This window comes from Nuphar pumila, chromosome 16, assembly GCF_984573655.1.
Source record: "Nuphar pumila chromosome 16, dmNupPumi1.hap1.1, whole genome shotgun sequence".
In the NCBI taxonomy this organism is placed as follows: Eukaryota; Viridiplantae; Streptophyta; class Magnoliopsida; order Nymphaeales; family Nymphaeaceae; genus Nuphar; species Nuphar pumila.
In genome coordinates this window covers 1225990-1242890 of record NC_143264.1, presented here as the reverse complement: position 1 = coordinate 1242890, position 16901 = coordinate 1225990, and the positions used below count along the sequence as shown (strand labels likewise).

Sequence of the window (16901 nt, the reverse complement as noted above, 5' to 3'; positions counted from 1 at the left end):
ACACTGTTTAATAGTCTCCCTCAAGTTGTGCATGATTTTGGATCATGGACAACTTGCTCTTTAGGAACCAAAAACGACACTTTGTGAGTCCTTTAGTAAACAAATCAACCACTTGGTCTTCTGTTTTAATATAATGAGGCTCAATCTCTTTTTCTTCAATCTTCTGCCTGATAAAATGCTGATCAATCTCAATGTGCTTGGTCTTGCTGTGATGAATGGGATTGAGAGATATTTAAATAGCACTTTGGTTGTCACAAAAGAGAGAACAATTAGCAATCGACTCTTTTAGCTCTGTCAACAAATGTCTAGTTCATGTTACATCTGCTGTAGTAGCAACCATCGCCCTGTATTCTGCTTCTGTGCTAGATCTAGCCACTGCTTTCTGTTTTCTACTACTCCAAGAAACAAGATTGGCACCAATGAAAACGCCATACCCTGAAACTGACTTTCGATCATCAGGATCCCCGACCCAGTCTGCATCTGAATAAACAATGATGTCATGAGCAATATTCATGGATCTGCTTTTGGTGTACAAAAGTCCATCTCCAACAGTACTCTTCAAGTACCTCAGTATCATTTTTACTGCATCCATGTGTCCCGTCCTTGGCTTATGCATGAATTGAGAAACTTGATTGACTGAATAGGTAATATCGGGCCTGGTAAAGGTAAGATATTGAAGCATTCCTACTAGACTCCGATATTTGGTGGGATCATGATACAAGTCTTCGTCTTGCAGACTTAGTTTTTGGTTAAGCGCACTAGGAGTAGCAAGAGGCTTGCAATCTTTCATTCCACCCTTTTCTAACATATCCAGGGTGTATTTATGTTGGGTTAAAGTAAGTTTATTTCCTTGATTATCCACCTCTACTCCAAGAAAATACCAAAGGTTCCCAAGGTCTTTCATTTTGAACCTTTGACTCAGAAGATCTTTAGTTTCTTGAACATGATTCTCACTACTTCCTGTAATAATTATATCATCAACATGTATCAACAAGAAGGTAGTAAACTCCTTACCTCGAATAATAAATAGAGAGTGATCCAATTGCGATCGATAAAAACCGTCACTCCACCACTGGCTTTTGTGTGTTTTTAGGAGACTCACTAATCTCATGGAGATGTAAAAAACAACAAAAGGTATCGTTATCCTCTACCGAAGCTAAATACCGAGCCATAGCGACTACTACTATGGAGATTGTATGGATTCATCAGCTACTAGAAGATATGGGGATTAATGTAGAAGGGCCCACTAAGCTATGCTGTGATAACAAGAGTGCAATTTATATTGCCAAAAACCACACATTTCATGAGCGGACCAAAAACATTGTGATGGACTGCCACTATGTCCGAGAAGCATATCTGAAAGGAGTCATAGATCTTCCATATGTAACTTCAGAATATCAACTGACAGATTTCTTCACCAAATCGTTGTGCTCTCCACGATTCAACTTCCTTCTTGGCAAACTTTCGGTCATTATGCCCTAAGTTTGAGGGGGTGTGTTAAATTGTAATTCATAAGACAATGTATTTTCTGTATATATTTTATATATATAAAAGAAGATACATATACATATATATTTCATATATATGTACATGAATCCATCTACTTATATATATAAAATATATATTTCTTTCTTGTATTAGCTGTAGGGGTATTTTAGTCATTTCTAAATTTTACGCATATTCATGTTTTTTAATATGATTATAATTCTCCCTTTTTAATTTTTCTTATATTTATAATTTTTCCATTTTTATTTTTGTTCTCTTTTTATGTAATATTTCTGTACACAGTTAGTAGTTGACTGTGTACAGTGTATAACAGTCAGCCACTGACTGTTGTACAGTCTGAAATTAGAGATGTTGGGCTGATTCTCAACAGCTCTAATAAGAGTTGTTGAGAATAGCCCAACGACTCTTTATCTTTAAGTGATTGTAAGCCTTATAAATAAGGGCTATGTGAACCCATTGTAAAGGGTAACTGAGAGAGGAGTTTTGTCTCCTCACATTTATTAAAACAGTGCATTTACTGCACTTTTCTTTTGTGGTGTAAAGCATTTGAATGCTATTTTATGCTATCATTTGAAATATCAAGTTATTTGAAAACTTGATTGTTTGCAAGGTCTTTTTACATATGGGGCCAAACTTTTCACACACGGTGCAGTGCCTTACTCTTGGAGGCAAGTCTTCAATGCTATCTGGTGTGCAATTGAAAAAATGTGTCAAGCAGGGAGATCAAACCTTCCCCATCGCTGTGCGCACTGAAAAAATGAAGGTGGAAACAGCAGTACTGCCGACCCTTGCCCCACTATTGGCTGATTTTTGAGGAGTTATGCCCTCGGAATTGCCGAAGCGTCTGCCGTCGAGATGCAAGGTCGACTACAAAGTAGAGTTGACCCCAGGAGCGAAGCCTTCTGCCATGGTCCCTTATCGCATGGGGCTGACTAAATTGAAGGAGCTGTGCAGACAACTGGACGAGATGCTAGAAATAGGCAAGAGTGAGTCTTCAGGCCACAGGTCGTTCGAGGTAGCTACGAGACAACAACCGTTGACCCCACACACTCTAGCCACGTAGAAGAAGGGAAGGCCATCTTTTTCCTATCAGTTTGTTCGAGAGTGGTATGAGCAGACCGAGCTGACGAAGTGATGCATAGCAGGTCCGGAACGTCCCCGACGTCACATACATAACAACAAATGAACAACGATTTGGGTCTCATCTGGGTCCTAGACTGGACCCGAGACCCGGATCCACCAGCAGCTATAAAAACCCGGTCTTAGGGTTGCGTGGAGGGGGAGATTTTTTGAAAAGCTTCAGCCGTCACTTTTCTTTCCTGCATTCTTGTTTCTTCATTATTTATTTGCATTCTGTTTTCCCTTCATTTCTTTACTGTTGATTGTTTCCCCTTTAATTATTGAACCTTATTAAGATTAATAAAGAGTTGGGCCACACCGATTCACGGTGGGCTGTTGTTTTCACTCCTCCTCCAACGTGGCCTGCATCAAATGGTATCAGAGCCTTACGAACGGAAAGGCACGAGAGAAGATCATGAAGCGGATGCTCGACATGGTGACGGAGATGCAAGAAGATATGCTACGCCTAGAGAAAGAGGTAGCCGGTTTGTCAAAACGAATGGATGGAATCGAAGATCGGTTGGTCGTTCTTGAATCAACGATGGAACAACGCGCATTTTTAACACCAACGCCGGTAGCAGATCCAGTTGACAGCGCAACGGCTTGCATGAATCCCATCTTCGTAAAAACAAGCCAGCCGATGCACCCTCAGCGTGAATCCCATCTAACAACAGATAACCATGCCTTGCTCCACAATTCAAAGGTAAATGAAGGAAAGGACAATGGTACTCAAACAATAGACCATCTTGAATTGCCAAAAATGGATAATAAAGGTGTGAATGCCTATCCTGAAAATAATATCAAGGCTGGGGGTGTGACACAATCTCTGATGCGTCTTCTTGAAGATACTGACTCAAAGGGACCTGATTACTTAGACCTTCCATTGGTCGAAACAGTTTGGGAATTGACTGCAAATAATATTATTATGGTTTCAACAATGGGGAATGGCGAGCCTCTTTACGGAACATTGATCATTCCAACATTAATTGATCTTTTGAAGCTGTTTGGGTTTGTTTTTGGGAACAAGATCCTGAATGGGGATTTCTCTATGGACGGTGAGCAGAGCCACCATGCATTTGGGGCAGATATAGTGAAGTTTTCAGCAGGTGGTCCAGTTTTTGGTAAGCATGCTTGTATTGTTGGGATTCTAGCCAAACCCTTAAGACCGCGTGCTGGAGGGACAGAAATTCAGCTTGTGCTTTCATGGGGTGCCATAGCAGATGGTATAGACGATCAATTTCAAAACCAATCTACAGGCTTTAATTTGGAATCGTCCAGAAATATTGATACATGTTGCCATGCATACCGTGGTGACAACAAGTCGTCAGAGCCGACTTTCCAACCAGGGGAGAATGATGTATAGCAGGTCTGGAACGTCCCCGACGTCACAGACACAACAACAAATGAACAACGATTTGGATCCTATCCGGGTCCTAGACTGGACTCGAGACCCGGATCCACCAGCAGCTATAAAAACCCGGTCTTAGGGTTGTGTGGAGGGGGAGATTTTTTGAAAAGCTTCAGCCTGTCACTTTTCTTTCCTGCATTCTTGTTTCTTCATTATTTATTTGCATTCTGTTTTCCCTTCATTTCTTTACTGTTGATTGTTTCCCCATTAATTATTGAACCTTATTGAGATTAATAAAGAGTTGGGCCACACTGATTCACGATGGGCTGTTGTTTTCACTCCTCCTCCAACGTGGCCTGCATCACGAAGACACTTCTGCACAAAACGGCCAAGAGGATAAAAAAATGGGTAGATAAGCATCAACGTCCCGCTGGCTTCCGTGTTGGGGACCATGTGTTGGTGAAGCTCATCCGGATCTCACATGCATCTTCTGTGGATGACACCACGGGCTGATCAGAAAGTACGAAGGACCATTCACCATCACCAAGAAAGTGAGCAACCTAGCGTATAAGTTAGATTTGCCCCCAAACTTCAATGTGCGCCTAATGTTCCACGTGTGCAACCTTAAACCGTTCTATGCGGATGAGGGGGATCTAGAACGTAGCGTGCCACAACGCGCTCCTATCCTACAGAGTGTTAAAATTATATGTATACAAATACCTGACAACGGTATTTCTGTTTTTTTGTATGTAGTACAGTCCACTAGAGACATAAGTGTAATATTTTTTTTTCTTTTTCTTTGTTTATTTTAAAATCTTTGTAACAGTCATATTATGACTGTTGGGACTACCTCCCAACGATCATAATTATGACCGTTGGAAGGTAGTCTAACGACAGTTGGACTACCTCCCACTACTTGAGTGAGGCTCTATCCCTCTTATTGTTTCTCTATGCTCTTAGAAGCATTTTGTGAGCTTATATAAAATCCTTCTCATATAGGCTTTTGTGCCTTTGTGTTTTTACTTTTTATGTGATTGTAATCGATCCATTAATGGTCACGACTTTGTTGTGCACTTGTATAGCTCTTTGTTGGCATTATATTCACGCATCCTTGATTCATTTCATGGTATCAGAGCTTGGCTCTTGAGAGAAGGTGAATCACGTATCTACTTCACGTGAAGAAGTGCTCTTCAATCCTACAAGCTCAAATATTCAAGTATTCATCATGGGAGAAAGAAAGTCGGCCACCGTCATCACTTACAAGCTCAATGAAACCAATTACTTGATGTGGGCAACGACGATGAAAATTCACATCAAGGGTAAAAAATTATGGGGTTTTGTTAGTGGTTCTACTTGTGAACCACAACTCATTTTGACAAGAAGAGAATGAGATCAAGTCAAGGCCTTGTCCAAAGAAGAAAAGGGAGAAAGCCTTGTAAGAATATCAAAATAAAATGGAAGATTGGGAACCAAGCAATGCACAAATACTCTCATGGTTTATGAATACCATGGAGTTTAAAATCGCCACCAATATCATCAAGTTCAAGAAGGCATGCGATGCATGGGATTTTCTAAAAATTACCTTTATCCAAAAGAACATGGCTAGACTCTATTATCTCTAAGATAAGGTGCACAATTTTAAACAATGAGGCAAAAGTATGAGAGATTTTTACGGTATCTTATCCCCTATTTGGGATGAATTAGCTATGTTGGAACCAAAATGGGAAGGTTCGGCTATTGATATGAGAATGTCCCAAATCGAAAGAGAAAATCTTTTCTCCTTTCTTTATGGTCTTCGACCGGAGTTTGAGTAAGTAAGATCTTCCTTACTTCATAGGACCACTACTCCTTCTATAAGTGAGGCCCTTACTCAAATTTGTAAAGAAGAGACAAGACTTGGAATGCACAAGTCTAATGATGAGGTTCTTACCATAACAAGACCCAGAAACTTTGTGAAAACATATAAACCACCTCGCTTTGAGAAAAAGTTCAATGGGGAAGGACATAATGGAGGAGGATACAAAGGTAAAAATATTTATCATCATTGTAAGGAACCAGGGCATATAAGACCGGAGTGTCCCAAAATTAAAAAGGTGGCCGCCTTAAGTGAAGAACCTCAAGAATCAAGAAAATGGAGCAACTTAAATAAATTAAACCTTGTTCAAAAAGCAGAGGCTGTCTCACAACTTCTCAAGGCCACTCCTTCTACATCCGGTGATATCATCTCTTTCTCTTCTTCTCCAGGTAAGACTTCTTGGATTTTAGATTCGGGTGCCTCTTTCCACATGACTCACAATAAGTCTCTCTTATCCGATTGCACTAAATCATATTTTTCATGTGTATCAAGTGCTGATAGTACCTCTTTAAAAGTCAAAAGCATAGGAAACCTTGATGATATTTCAAAAAAAAAAATTGTTCCAAAAGTGAGAGCTATTCTCAAACTGGATTTAAATCTTTTTTCCGTCTCTCAAATTTCTGACTACGGTTGTAAAATATTCTTCTCATCTAAGGCTTGTTGGATGCAGAATCTCCAGTCAGGGAAGCTGATTGGGCAAGGCCATAGACGATGAGACCTTTACTATATGGATTCTCTGTGTTTACCAAAAAATCATTTTGTAATCATGTCAAAGACATTAATCTAGATCTTTGGTATAAAAGATTAGGTCATCCAAGTATATCCAAATTATCTCTTTTTTCATTTTTGAAAAATTTTCACATGTAAAGATTGTATACTTGAAAAAATGCAAATTATACATTTTGGATCTAGAACCTCTATGTCACATGAAAATTTTGAATTAGTGCATTCGGATGTATGGGTCCCGCTCTTGTTATGTCAAAAAGGTGGTTATTCGTATTATGTTACATTTATAAATGATTTTAGTAGACATACTTGGATTTACTTCCTAAAACTCAAATCTGAAGTTTTTTCATGTTTTAAAAACTTTTATAATCTTGTTAAAAAATAATTTAAAACAAACCTTAAAGTCTTCCGCTCCGACTCTGGGGGAGAGTTTCTTTCAAATGAATTTCAACTATATTTAAAAAATCATGGAACTGTTCATCAAAAATCATGTCCTAGGACCCCTCAACAAAATGGGATTTCTGAAAGAAAACATCGTCGTATCATTGAAACTACTGGAACTCTACTTATTTCAAAAGAAATTCCAAAACAATTTTGGGCCGAAGTTTCCCTGACTGCAATTTATCTAATAAATAGAATGCCTTCTCAAACATTGGAAAACAAGTCTCCTATTGAAAAACTCTTTAAAATTTCACTTGATTTGAAAAGGCTAAGGGTACTTGGCTGTAAATGCTTCGTGCTTCTTGAAAAATATAACAAACTTTCTTCCAAAGCCATAAAATGTGTCTTTCTTGGTTATGCTGATAATAAAAAAAGATATCAATGATATGATAAACTTTACGTTTCTAGAAATGTTACTTTTTTAGAAAATGACAATGGATTTGATTTTGAAGTTCTTAAAGAAGGATCCGAGTATGTTTTCTTATTTGATTTATTACCCAATAAAGGTATTGGTAATGATATTAAAACTTTCGAGTCTATTAATGACTCAAGTAGCGAGCCATCTCATGATCTTCTTCAATACTCCAGACAAAATAATGGGGAGCATCCATGTGCCCTTGAAAGATATAATCAACTAACAAATACTGAAGAAACTAGTGTTAGAAGGTCGGAACGAACACATAGGCCTCCAAGTAGGTTTGTCTCATACAAATCCTTCTCCCCAAACTATAGGGCTTGACTTTTAGTCATTCATTCTTATCATGAACCATCCAACTATAATAAAGCCAAAAACATAAAAGAATGGGTTAAAGTCATGAAAATTGAATTAGATGCATTACATGAAAATTGAATTAGATACATTACACAAGGCTCACACTTGGACAATTCAACCTCTTCCTATCGGAAAGAAGACAATAGGGTGTAGATGGGTGTTTAAAATTAAAACAAAAGTGACGGGTCTCTTGAGAGATATAAAGCAAGGTTAGTTGCAAAAGGATATTCTCAAGAATATGGTATAGATTACAAGGAGACCTTTGCCCCAGTAGCTCGTAGGACTACAGTTAGGACTCTAGTTGCAGTAGCATCCATTAGAAAATGGCCGATATATCAGTTAGATGTTAAGAATGCATTCTTAAATGAAAACTTAAATGAAGAAGTATACATGGATCCTTCCCTTGGTCTGACTATTGAAAATGACATGATTATTCGTCTTCAAAAGGCTCTATATGGGTTTAAACAAGCCCCTAAAGCATGGTATGATTGGTTTAGTGGTACGATGTTAAAATTTTGATTTAAATCTTGTTACACGGACACTACTCTTTTTGTGAGATCTACGGGTACCTCATTGATCATTCTTCTTTTGTATGTTGATGATATGATCATCACTGAGAATGATAAAAAGGAAATTGAAGATATTAAAATTTTGCTTAAAAAATCCTTTGATATGATTGACCTTGGCTTTTTGAGATACTTCTTAGGAATTGAAGTAGCCTATTCACCAAGAGGATACATTTTATCTCAAATCAAGTTTGCAACTGATATTATTGAGCGTTTGGGAATCACTGACACAAAATATGGTGATACTCCTGAAGTGATAAATGCGAAAATGATAGTTGAAGCTAGAGTGTTATTAGATGATCCAACTCCTTGTCGACAACTTATTGGATCATTAATGTACCTGTCTATTACAAGGCCAAATATTGCTTATGCCGTACACTCTGCAAGTCAATTTCAACATGTGCCCACGACGGTCCACATGAGTGCAATATTAAGAATAGTCTGATACATCAAGAAAACCATATCTAAAGGACTATTCTTATCCTCTTCCTCACTCTTAAATCTTATTGCTTATACTGATTCTGACTGGGGAGCAGATCCCAATAACCGTCATTGAACTACTGACTTTTGTGTATTTTTAAGTGATTCCTTCATTTCTTGATGTCTTTATCATCTACGGAAGTTGAGTACAGGACAATGACTACTACAACCACTGAAGCCGTGTGGATGAGAGCACTACTTTCCGATATGGGTGTTGATGTGTCTGAATCTTCAAAACTATGCTGCGATAATAAAAGTGTCATCTATATAGCCAGCCATCACACATTTCATGAGCGAACGAAACATATTGAGATGGATTGTCACTATGTTTGCGAAAAATACTTGAAGGGGACTATTACGTTGCCATATGTCCAGTCCGAATTTCAGATTGCAGACTTCTTCACCAAAGCTTTTCCGCTGCCCCGATTTTTGTATCTTCTTAGCAAACTTTTGGTGATTTCACAGTAAGTTTGAGGAGTGTTAAAATTATACATATACAAATACCCGATAAAGGTATTTTTGTTTTTTTGTATGTAGTACAGTCCACTAAGAACTTAAGTGTAATATTTTTTTTAGTTTATTTTAAAATCTTTATAACAATCATATTATGACTGTTGGGAGACAGTCCAACTAGTCGTTGGACTGCCTCTCACTACTTGAGTAGAACTTCACTCATTTACTGTTTCTCTATGCTCTTCGAAGCATTTTGTGAGCTTATATAAAATCCTTCTCATATAGGCTTTTGTGCCTTTGTGTTTTTGTATCTTTTATGTGATTGTAATCGGTCCATTAGTGATCGCGACTTTGTCGTGCACTTGTGTAGGCCTTTGTTGGCATTATATTTGTGCATCCTTGTTTTGTTTCACAAAGAGCCCTGTCTGCACAATAGGCCGAGAAGCGTGTTAGCAAGATCCTTCGACACAAGGTCAATTACTTGGTGAAGCGAAGAAATATCTAGTGCAGTGGGAGGAGACAACAGAGCCGATGTGGGAGCCTGCATTCTGGATGAAGAGTTGCTATCGGACCGAAGTCAAAGTATACCACGAAGCATATGACACCGAGGGTGGTGCATGATTTGAAGGGGGAGCCTGTTCCCCTGTGACCTACTTTGTACAATTGTGTCTAGAGTCTGTTTTGCTTTGGTTGAGTCTTGATGTAAGTGTCGAGTCAACTTTCTCCGGGCCACTCTTGCACTTTGGTTCAAGTTGATAAATACCATGAAGGGTTAGCCCGTAGATCTGAACTGTAATGAGCTTGCGGGCAAAATTGTGAATGAATGCAAATGCGTTGAGCTTTCTTTTGTTCACCCTCATTGTGATTGCTTTTGAGTGATTGCAATTTCTCTCCCTCTATTCTCTCTCGCTCTCTTGCACTCTAATTGATCAAAGCTTACACAACGGCAAGCGAGCGATGGAAAGGCTTGCGGCGGTAAGGAAGGACCATCGCGCTGCACTGGCCTATTGAAGAAAATAGGCCCGTGACAGTCATCACTCTTAATGTATTTGCTTTATAACTATTCCTCTAATGAATTTATATTTATGCATTTCCATGGCAAACCAGCACAATGCTTGGTGATTGGCTTTCTAATGTGTTTCTCCCACTAGTGCATACGTTTACTCATGGATGGCTGAACATATGCCTGCTTGTGCTTTGGGCCCAAGTGTGCACTTCGGATCCTTGATGTTTTTATGCATTGTTAGCATATCTTTTCTGTGAGCTATTGCATGTCAATAAACGTAAAGAAACAAGAAATTACAATAATAGTACTGCATTTTTGCTATTTCTGAGCATATACTCCCTTGAGATTTGGAGTACATTCCTACCATAACCTGAATATGACCTAAGCAAGCACTTTTCCTGTTCATGATAGTGAGGTTCATAAGCAGCAATGCTGTTCTGTTTAAAAGATTCCATCTATAAAGTTATGAGATCAGTTGTTTGGCTTGATAGTCCACTTGTATAACTTGATTGCCTAAATGGTAGCTTTTAAAGTTCAAGAACTGAAATCTATGCTCTTTTGACATTAGTTTTAAGAAATGTGGTTTAAATGCAATGTAGTGGTCTACTCCATAGCTCTAACATTAAGTACCTCATGCTCTGGTGCATGTTTGCCTGTCTTTGTACTCTTAAATGGGTTTTCCAAGTAGTCTTTCTTATGCTGCAGTGCTGGAGAAGGGGAAGAAATTTCTTTCCTTTGCCAAGGATTTGCTTAGAATGCACTTCTAGATTTTATAAGCATTAGCTAATCAAACGCCTTCCCTTTTTCTGTGCACATATTAATGTCGGTGGATGTGCAAAAACATAAATTAATGCATGTTGTGGATGGACCGCCGAGTACTTAATTTAGTAAAAACTGCTGCTGATACCTTTACTTTTTAGATATGCTGCAGAAGCTAAGAGTGACAAGAATTCTTATTCTGCAGCCATGTTTGATGTGATGGAATGGTATGGTATGAGATGCATGGTTTTAAAACCCAGTGTTTCGTTCACAAGGCTCGTCCTCGAGTGACTCGTGACTCGGCTGGGTCAACTTGGTGACTCAGCCAGTTCATGTTAACTTTATATTTTATATAAAAGATATAAATATATGTATATACTATGTATATTTTATAGTATTTTACCAATATATTATATATAATATTTTTATAATATATTTAATGTATAATTTTATTAATACATGTATAACCATATTTTTATATGTAATATGCATAAAATTTATATTATATTCATATAATATATGTAATTATATATAAAATATATCATATATGTATATATGCATGACTTGCCCATGACTCGGCCGGGTCAACTTGGTGACTCGGCCGAGTTTTGTACAAAACGAGTTTGTACTCATTTTTGACCCAGTAACTGGGTGATCTGAGCCGAGTCAACTGACTCAACGAGTTGACTCGGCGAGTTTTCAAACTATGATGAGATGTGCTCTGTGATATGCATCATATGTTCAAGCATGGCTTTCCCTTACTTGCTTCGAGTCACATTGGCATTTATGACTGTTTCTTCTTGATTTATTGTAATTTAAATGTTTAATTTTGAGAATATATTCTCACTGTTAATTTAGAGCTGTGGAACGACAGGAGCGACAGTTATCATCATTTTCACCAGGTGGGGAGTTCCAGCAGCATCCTTATGAAAGAAACCTTGCTGAACATGGAGCTTCATTTCCTCGAAGAGATTCAAGAATTTATGGTGCTGGTTTGGAGACATTTAATAAGGGGGAAAGGGATGCAGAGCCTAGCGAGGTGCTATGGATAGGATTTCCAGTGCAACTTAATGTTGACGAGATGAGCTTAAGAAGGGCCTTCTCTCCCTATGGTGAGATTGAGAAAATCACCACATTTCCAGGTCGTAGTTATGCTTTTGTGAAATTCAGGAGTATAGTGGCAGCTTGCAGAGCAAAAGATGATCTCCAGGGGAAGCTGTTCAACAATCCTCGTGTGAACATTTGCTTTTCAAAGAGCGAAATTGGTCCAGCAGAGCGTGTAAAGAGTTCAAGTGATCCTTTCTTGTCACCTATCAAGTTAGCTGGTAATCCTGGATATAGTAGTAGAACTTTAGGTGCAATTCGCCAGGAGAGAGAGATTGTTGATCAAACTGGGGATTTCCTTTTGACTCCTCCACACTTTGCTTCAAATTTTGAAAGTAAGTTAGGAGATTTTAGTTCTAATGGTGCTGATAAGGATATAGCCACACGAACTGGCCAGGGTTCTGCATATAATATTGTTGGCATGCATGAAAAGTTGAAATTTCAGGTGCATGGATCTGAATCAGCATTTCCAGAAAAGATGCAGGACTTCCCCAAAAGTAATGTGATTGAAAAGGGTATACTTTTTCAAGGTAACCCACCAGGAGGAGCACATCATGATAGCCCTCACTTTGAGCATTCTTGGGATTTGCCAGATGAAGATACACTGTTCAGGGAAAGAAAGAAACTGAAGGTGAGGTATTTTCCTGATAAAGATCTTCCAGAATATCCCTTCTCAAACTCATTGCTAGGAAAACATGGTCCTCGGAAGCCATTCCATGTAATGCCTGAAGTTAAGATGTATGATAATGACACTGAGGCTCATTATTTCGGCCTTAAACAGATACCTGGATTTGAAAAGGGTGATCCATGGGGTTCAAATGACAATGTTGAAACAGGTTCTGGCCCTCTGCTTAAGAGATGTACAGAGTGGAACAGATTTTCTCATGTGCCACGTCGATCTTCTTTAGATGAGGAATGGAAATGGCAGGGCACAATAGCAAAGGGAGGGGCTCCTATCTGTCGTGCCCGTTGCTTTCCAGTGGGAAAAGTTCTCGATGTTACATTGTAAGTAATGTGATTGGTTGGCTTCCTTGTGCTTCTCCCCAGATATTTCCATCAATAATTGTGTATGTGGTAGGCTAGGAATGCATTAATCAAGATAATCAGCTGTGTTAATGCACTTTAGCCATTGATTTTATCCTTTAGTGGCATGTATCTTTCATTCAACATCAACTTATGGATTTGTGATGTCTTTGTATCTATGTAGATGTTTGTGGTTTCACCTTCTGTGCACTAGTGGAATTTTATTAGTTCATTTCATTTTGCAGGCCAGAGTTTTTAAATTGCACTGCTAGAACTGGCCTGGATATGCTTGCGAAACATTCCTCTCAAGCGTCTGGAGTCGGTGTTGTTTTCTTTGTTCCTGAAAGTGATGCTGATATAGTTTTTTACAACGAATTTATGCATTATCTTGGAGAGAAGCAGCGAGCTGCAGTGGCTAAATTGGGTGAAAAGACTACACTGTTCCTTGTTCCTCCATCAGACTTTTCTGAGAAGGTTCTGAAAGTTCCAGGGAAGATGAGCATCTCTGGTGTCATATTAACGTTTCAACATGCCAATACCAATTTCAGTTCTTTTCAACATCCATTGGAATCCGTGAGTTCAAAGCATCTGCCACCCATGCATCACCTTGCAGAGGATGTCATATATCATGAAGACCAATCTGGTATAAAGGTGCCTTCACCAGATTCCAAGTTACCAGCTTGGAATCAAAGGTTTGCAGGTGCATCTTCGGAACCTGTTTATTCAGCACGTTATCCCCTGCCCTCTCTGCATAAGGTTGATGGACTTGACAGTCTTTCGTACACTGGACGCTCGTTGGGTTCAGCATCATCATCATCAATTGGGGACCCCACTATGCAAGTGTTATCTGAAACTGTCAGTGAATATGATCAAGTTTATAATCAAAATCAATCCTTTCAATCACGTGCTCAAATTTGGAAAAGAAGTTCGGGGATTGGGGATCATATTTCCTTTGATCCTTCATACGGGCCTCATTCTTCTGAAGATTCTGCAGCACAAGAGTATCTTTTAAGGAAGAAAAGGCTTGGAGAAGGAAGCTCAGCACAATACATTCCTGAGAACCTGACAACTTTAGCTAGCAGTACGGTTTCTCATCCTCAAACCAAACCTCAATTGTCTTCACCCATGTTGGTTCCACAGCTCCCTCCTGAACAGCTTGTACAGTTGGCATCTGTTCTCATGCGAAAGCAGCCATCTGAGTTGCCTAATTCGTCACTGAAAGAAAGCCCCAAACTGGTTTCTGTGTCACATGAGCCTCAGCACATGTACAGAGCTGCTCAGAATTCCAATCCCCAGGGCCATGCTTCTGCTGCTGCTGAGTTTTTAACTTCCTCTGGACAAGTTCAGCACTTGCCACAGCATGCATCAAAGAGTCAACCTGTCCCTCTCATAGATGATGCGGAAATGCAGGCACGAAACCCTGAAGCTCCAGAAAAGCTGTTGCAGCATGGCAAAGAAGAGGTCGAATCTGATCCACAGAAGCGCCTTCAGGCAACCCTGCAACTAGCAGCATCCCTTCTTCAGCAGATCCAACAACAAGCAAAGTCAGCTGACAAACATTAGTTTTGCGACCTGGGAGTTGTTCCTATGCACCAGAGGTATAAGTCCTATAGTATATGCTCTTTCTCTAGCCAGTTTCTACTTCATGGCACATTTCAAGTACAACAATTAGGAGATCTAAAAATTAACATTTTGTGGGTTTGGGTCATGCTTGATAAATGGCTCCTAGATCCTTTTCTTATCATGTTCAGGTTAATCTTTTCTCTTTTTGCTCATGTTTGTTACATGCAGTAATAGTGTAGTTTCTTGATTCAGTATGTAAGTTGACTGTCTTCACCATTTTTGGTCTCAAAATTGCTTCATTTTGCCCAAAGAGCTTTCCAACTGTCAAGCTACGGCTCCTTGACATCTAAATATAAAATCATGTACTGCTTTTTTTGACTTCTAATTAAGACTAGTTAGCCTAGTTTGTGTCCCAATATGCTTGTTGCTTCTGAGTAAAACTATCCTAAATTGCTGTGTAGAGGTTTTCTATACTGCAGTGATGGACAATAAGAATCAGTAATGTCAAACCTGTAAGAGTTGCATTCCGCAAGAATTTGTTTTATTTTAAGCCTCCATTAATCACTAGACCTGGAAAAGCATTCTCTGGCTAAATGGTCTATGCCTTTCTTATTAGTTGTCCTCTTTAGACAGGTTCTGCTTTTTTGTCCTTCTGGCTGGCAGATATCTTTGAAATCATAGTTTGAATCAACTGCATGTTTGTATTTAAAACTTGATGTTAATACAAGTTTGACCCTTCTAAATCCTATAGGCCCATATGTGGGTGATTTGGAGGGAGGGGGTGGTGAACTACACAGGTGCTGAATGCCGTATTTTCTCACTTGTTCTGACTCATTTCTATGGTTTGATTTTACTCAAGACCATTATTTTAGACGGTGGCTGTCGGTTTTCTCCTGAGGTCTTATGGATTGAAATTGTGGATTTTAACTTCTTTTTTGTTAAACGTTGATGGACAAGTGAGGGCATTAATTAAGACTGCATGGTGAACTTTGTAACTTTCCAGCCTGCGTTACTTCATGGCACATTAATTTTCCTTTAGATTCGTCTTTCTAAGCTTATATCAAAACAGATGTGATGTCAGGTTGCTTTTTCCTGGATAGGTTGGTGAAATTGTAAGGTGCATTGTGACTTCCCTATGCTGTCATTAAAATGCTCTACTTATGGGAGCTAACACAGAGAGACTGGTTCTTTTTACTTGCCTCTTCGGATGAATTAGATTTTTCTCAACTGATGGAAGCGATTGGTGAATGTTGTAGGCAGATGTGAAAAGACGCCTTTCCTGGTGGAGCTTTTGAAAGGAGGCCCCAGATCCTTGCCAGTTTGAGCATTTTCTAAGATGCAGGCACAATGATGAGAGAGAGAGAGGTGGTGGTGGTGGTGGGGTGGTTTGCAAATGGGTTGGATCCAGGATGGGGTTTTGCAATTTTTGGCTGTTCTGGATCCTACTCTCATGTATTTAGCTGTTCCGGAGAACTGAACATATTAGGCCATTTTTCTTGTTCTGCCTTGTTAGGCCCCATAGTTTGAAGTATTTTATAATAGATCTGAACCGTTAGATGTGTTTAGCATACTCGATTTAGTGGAAATCGACTTTTGAATCATGTTTTTCGATGAAAAAATGTATTTTTATGAGCTGAAAAAATTGAAGCCTTTGTAGCTATTAATTTTGGATCACCGGAAAACGTTAGATTCCGGTGATCCAAAAGCCAGTTTCCACTAAACAAAACCTATAGATCACATCTATGGCGTTAGTTGCGAGAAAAAATAACAAATTTTAAAGAGGCTTAACGGGGCAGAACAAGGGCATTACTTTAAAGGGTCCAACTCCAAGTTCCACCCTGGGGTGCATTGGAGGTGGAGGCACCAACTAATGGTGGGGAAGAGGAAGGAACTGTGAAGGCAGCTAAGCAGCGCATTACAATGATGGTGGTGGAAGCGGCACAGGTCACTACCAAGAGTCAGGGTGAACTGCAGGAGCTAGGGTCTTTTGAATGAGGGGAAGGAAACCCCAACTTTACATTTGATGCTCCTGGCCCAGGTGGTAGGTAGAGAGAAGAGTTACTCCAAGGCATCACTTGTGGAAGGGGCGGCGAGAGCCATTAAAAGCAAGGAACGTCCTCAAGTTATCATCTCGTCATCTCACTACGAGAAACTTATGGAACCGATGAAGTGGACTGCAC

At 39.3% G+C, this 16901-nt stretch overlaps 1 protein-coding gene across 4 annotated transcripts in view; it reads left to right on the top strand.

The window, feature by feature from the left end:
- LOC149812611 (uncharacterized) overlaps positions 1-16288 on the top strand; it is a 28366-nt gene extending 12078 nt beyond the window's left edge. Inside the window, exons 3-5 of one of the 4 annotated variants that reach the window (XM_089992209.1) lie at positions 11906-13140; positions 13404-14756; positions 15982-16288. In XM_089992209.1, coding sequence (XP_089848335.1) covers positions 11906-13140; positions 13404-14721 — 2553 coding nt within the window. In that variant the 3' untranslated portion in view covers positions 14722-14756; positions 15982-16288. Of the gene's footprint in view, positions 1-11905; positions 13141-13403; positions 15033-15821; positions 15904-15977 lie in introns of those variants that run through there. The other 3 variants (XM_089992207.1, XM_089992210.1, XM_089992211.1) reach the window with 3 other exon arrangements.
- The last annotated feature ends 613 nt before the right edge of the window (positions 16289-16901 follow it).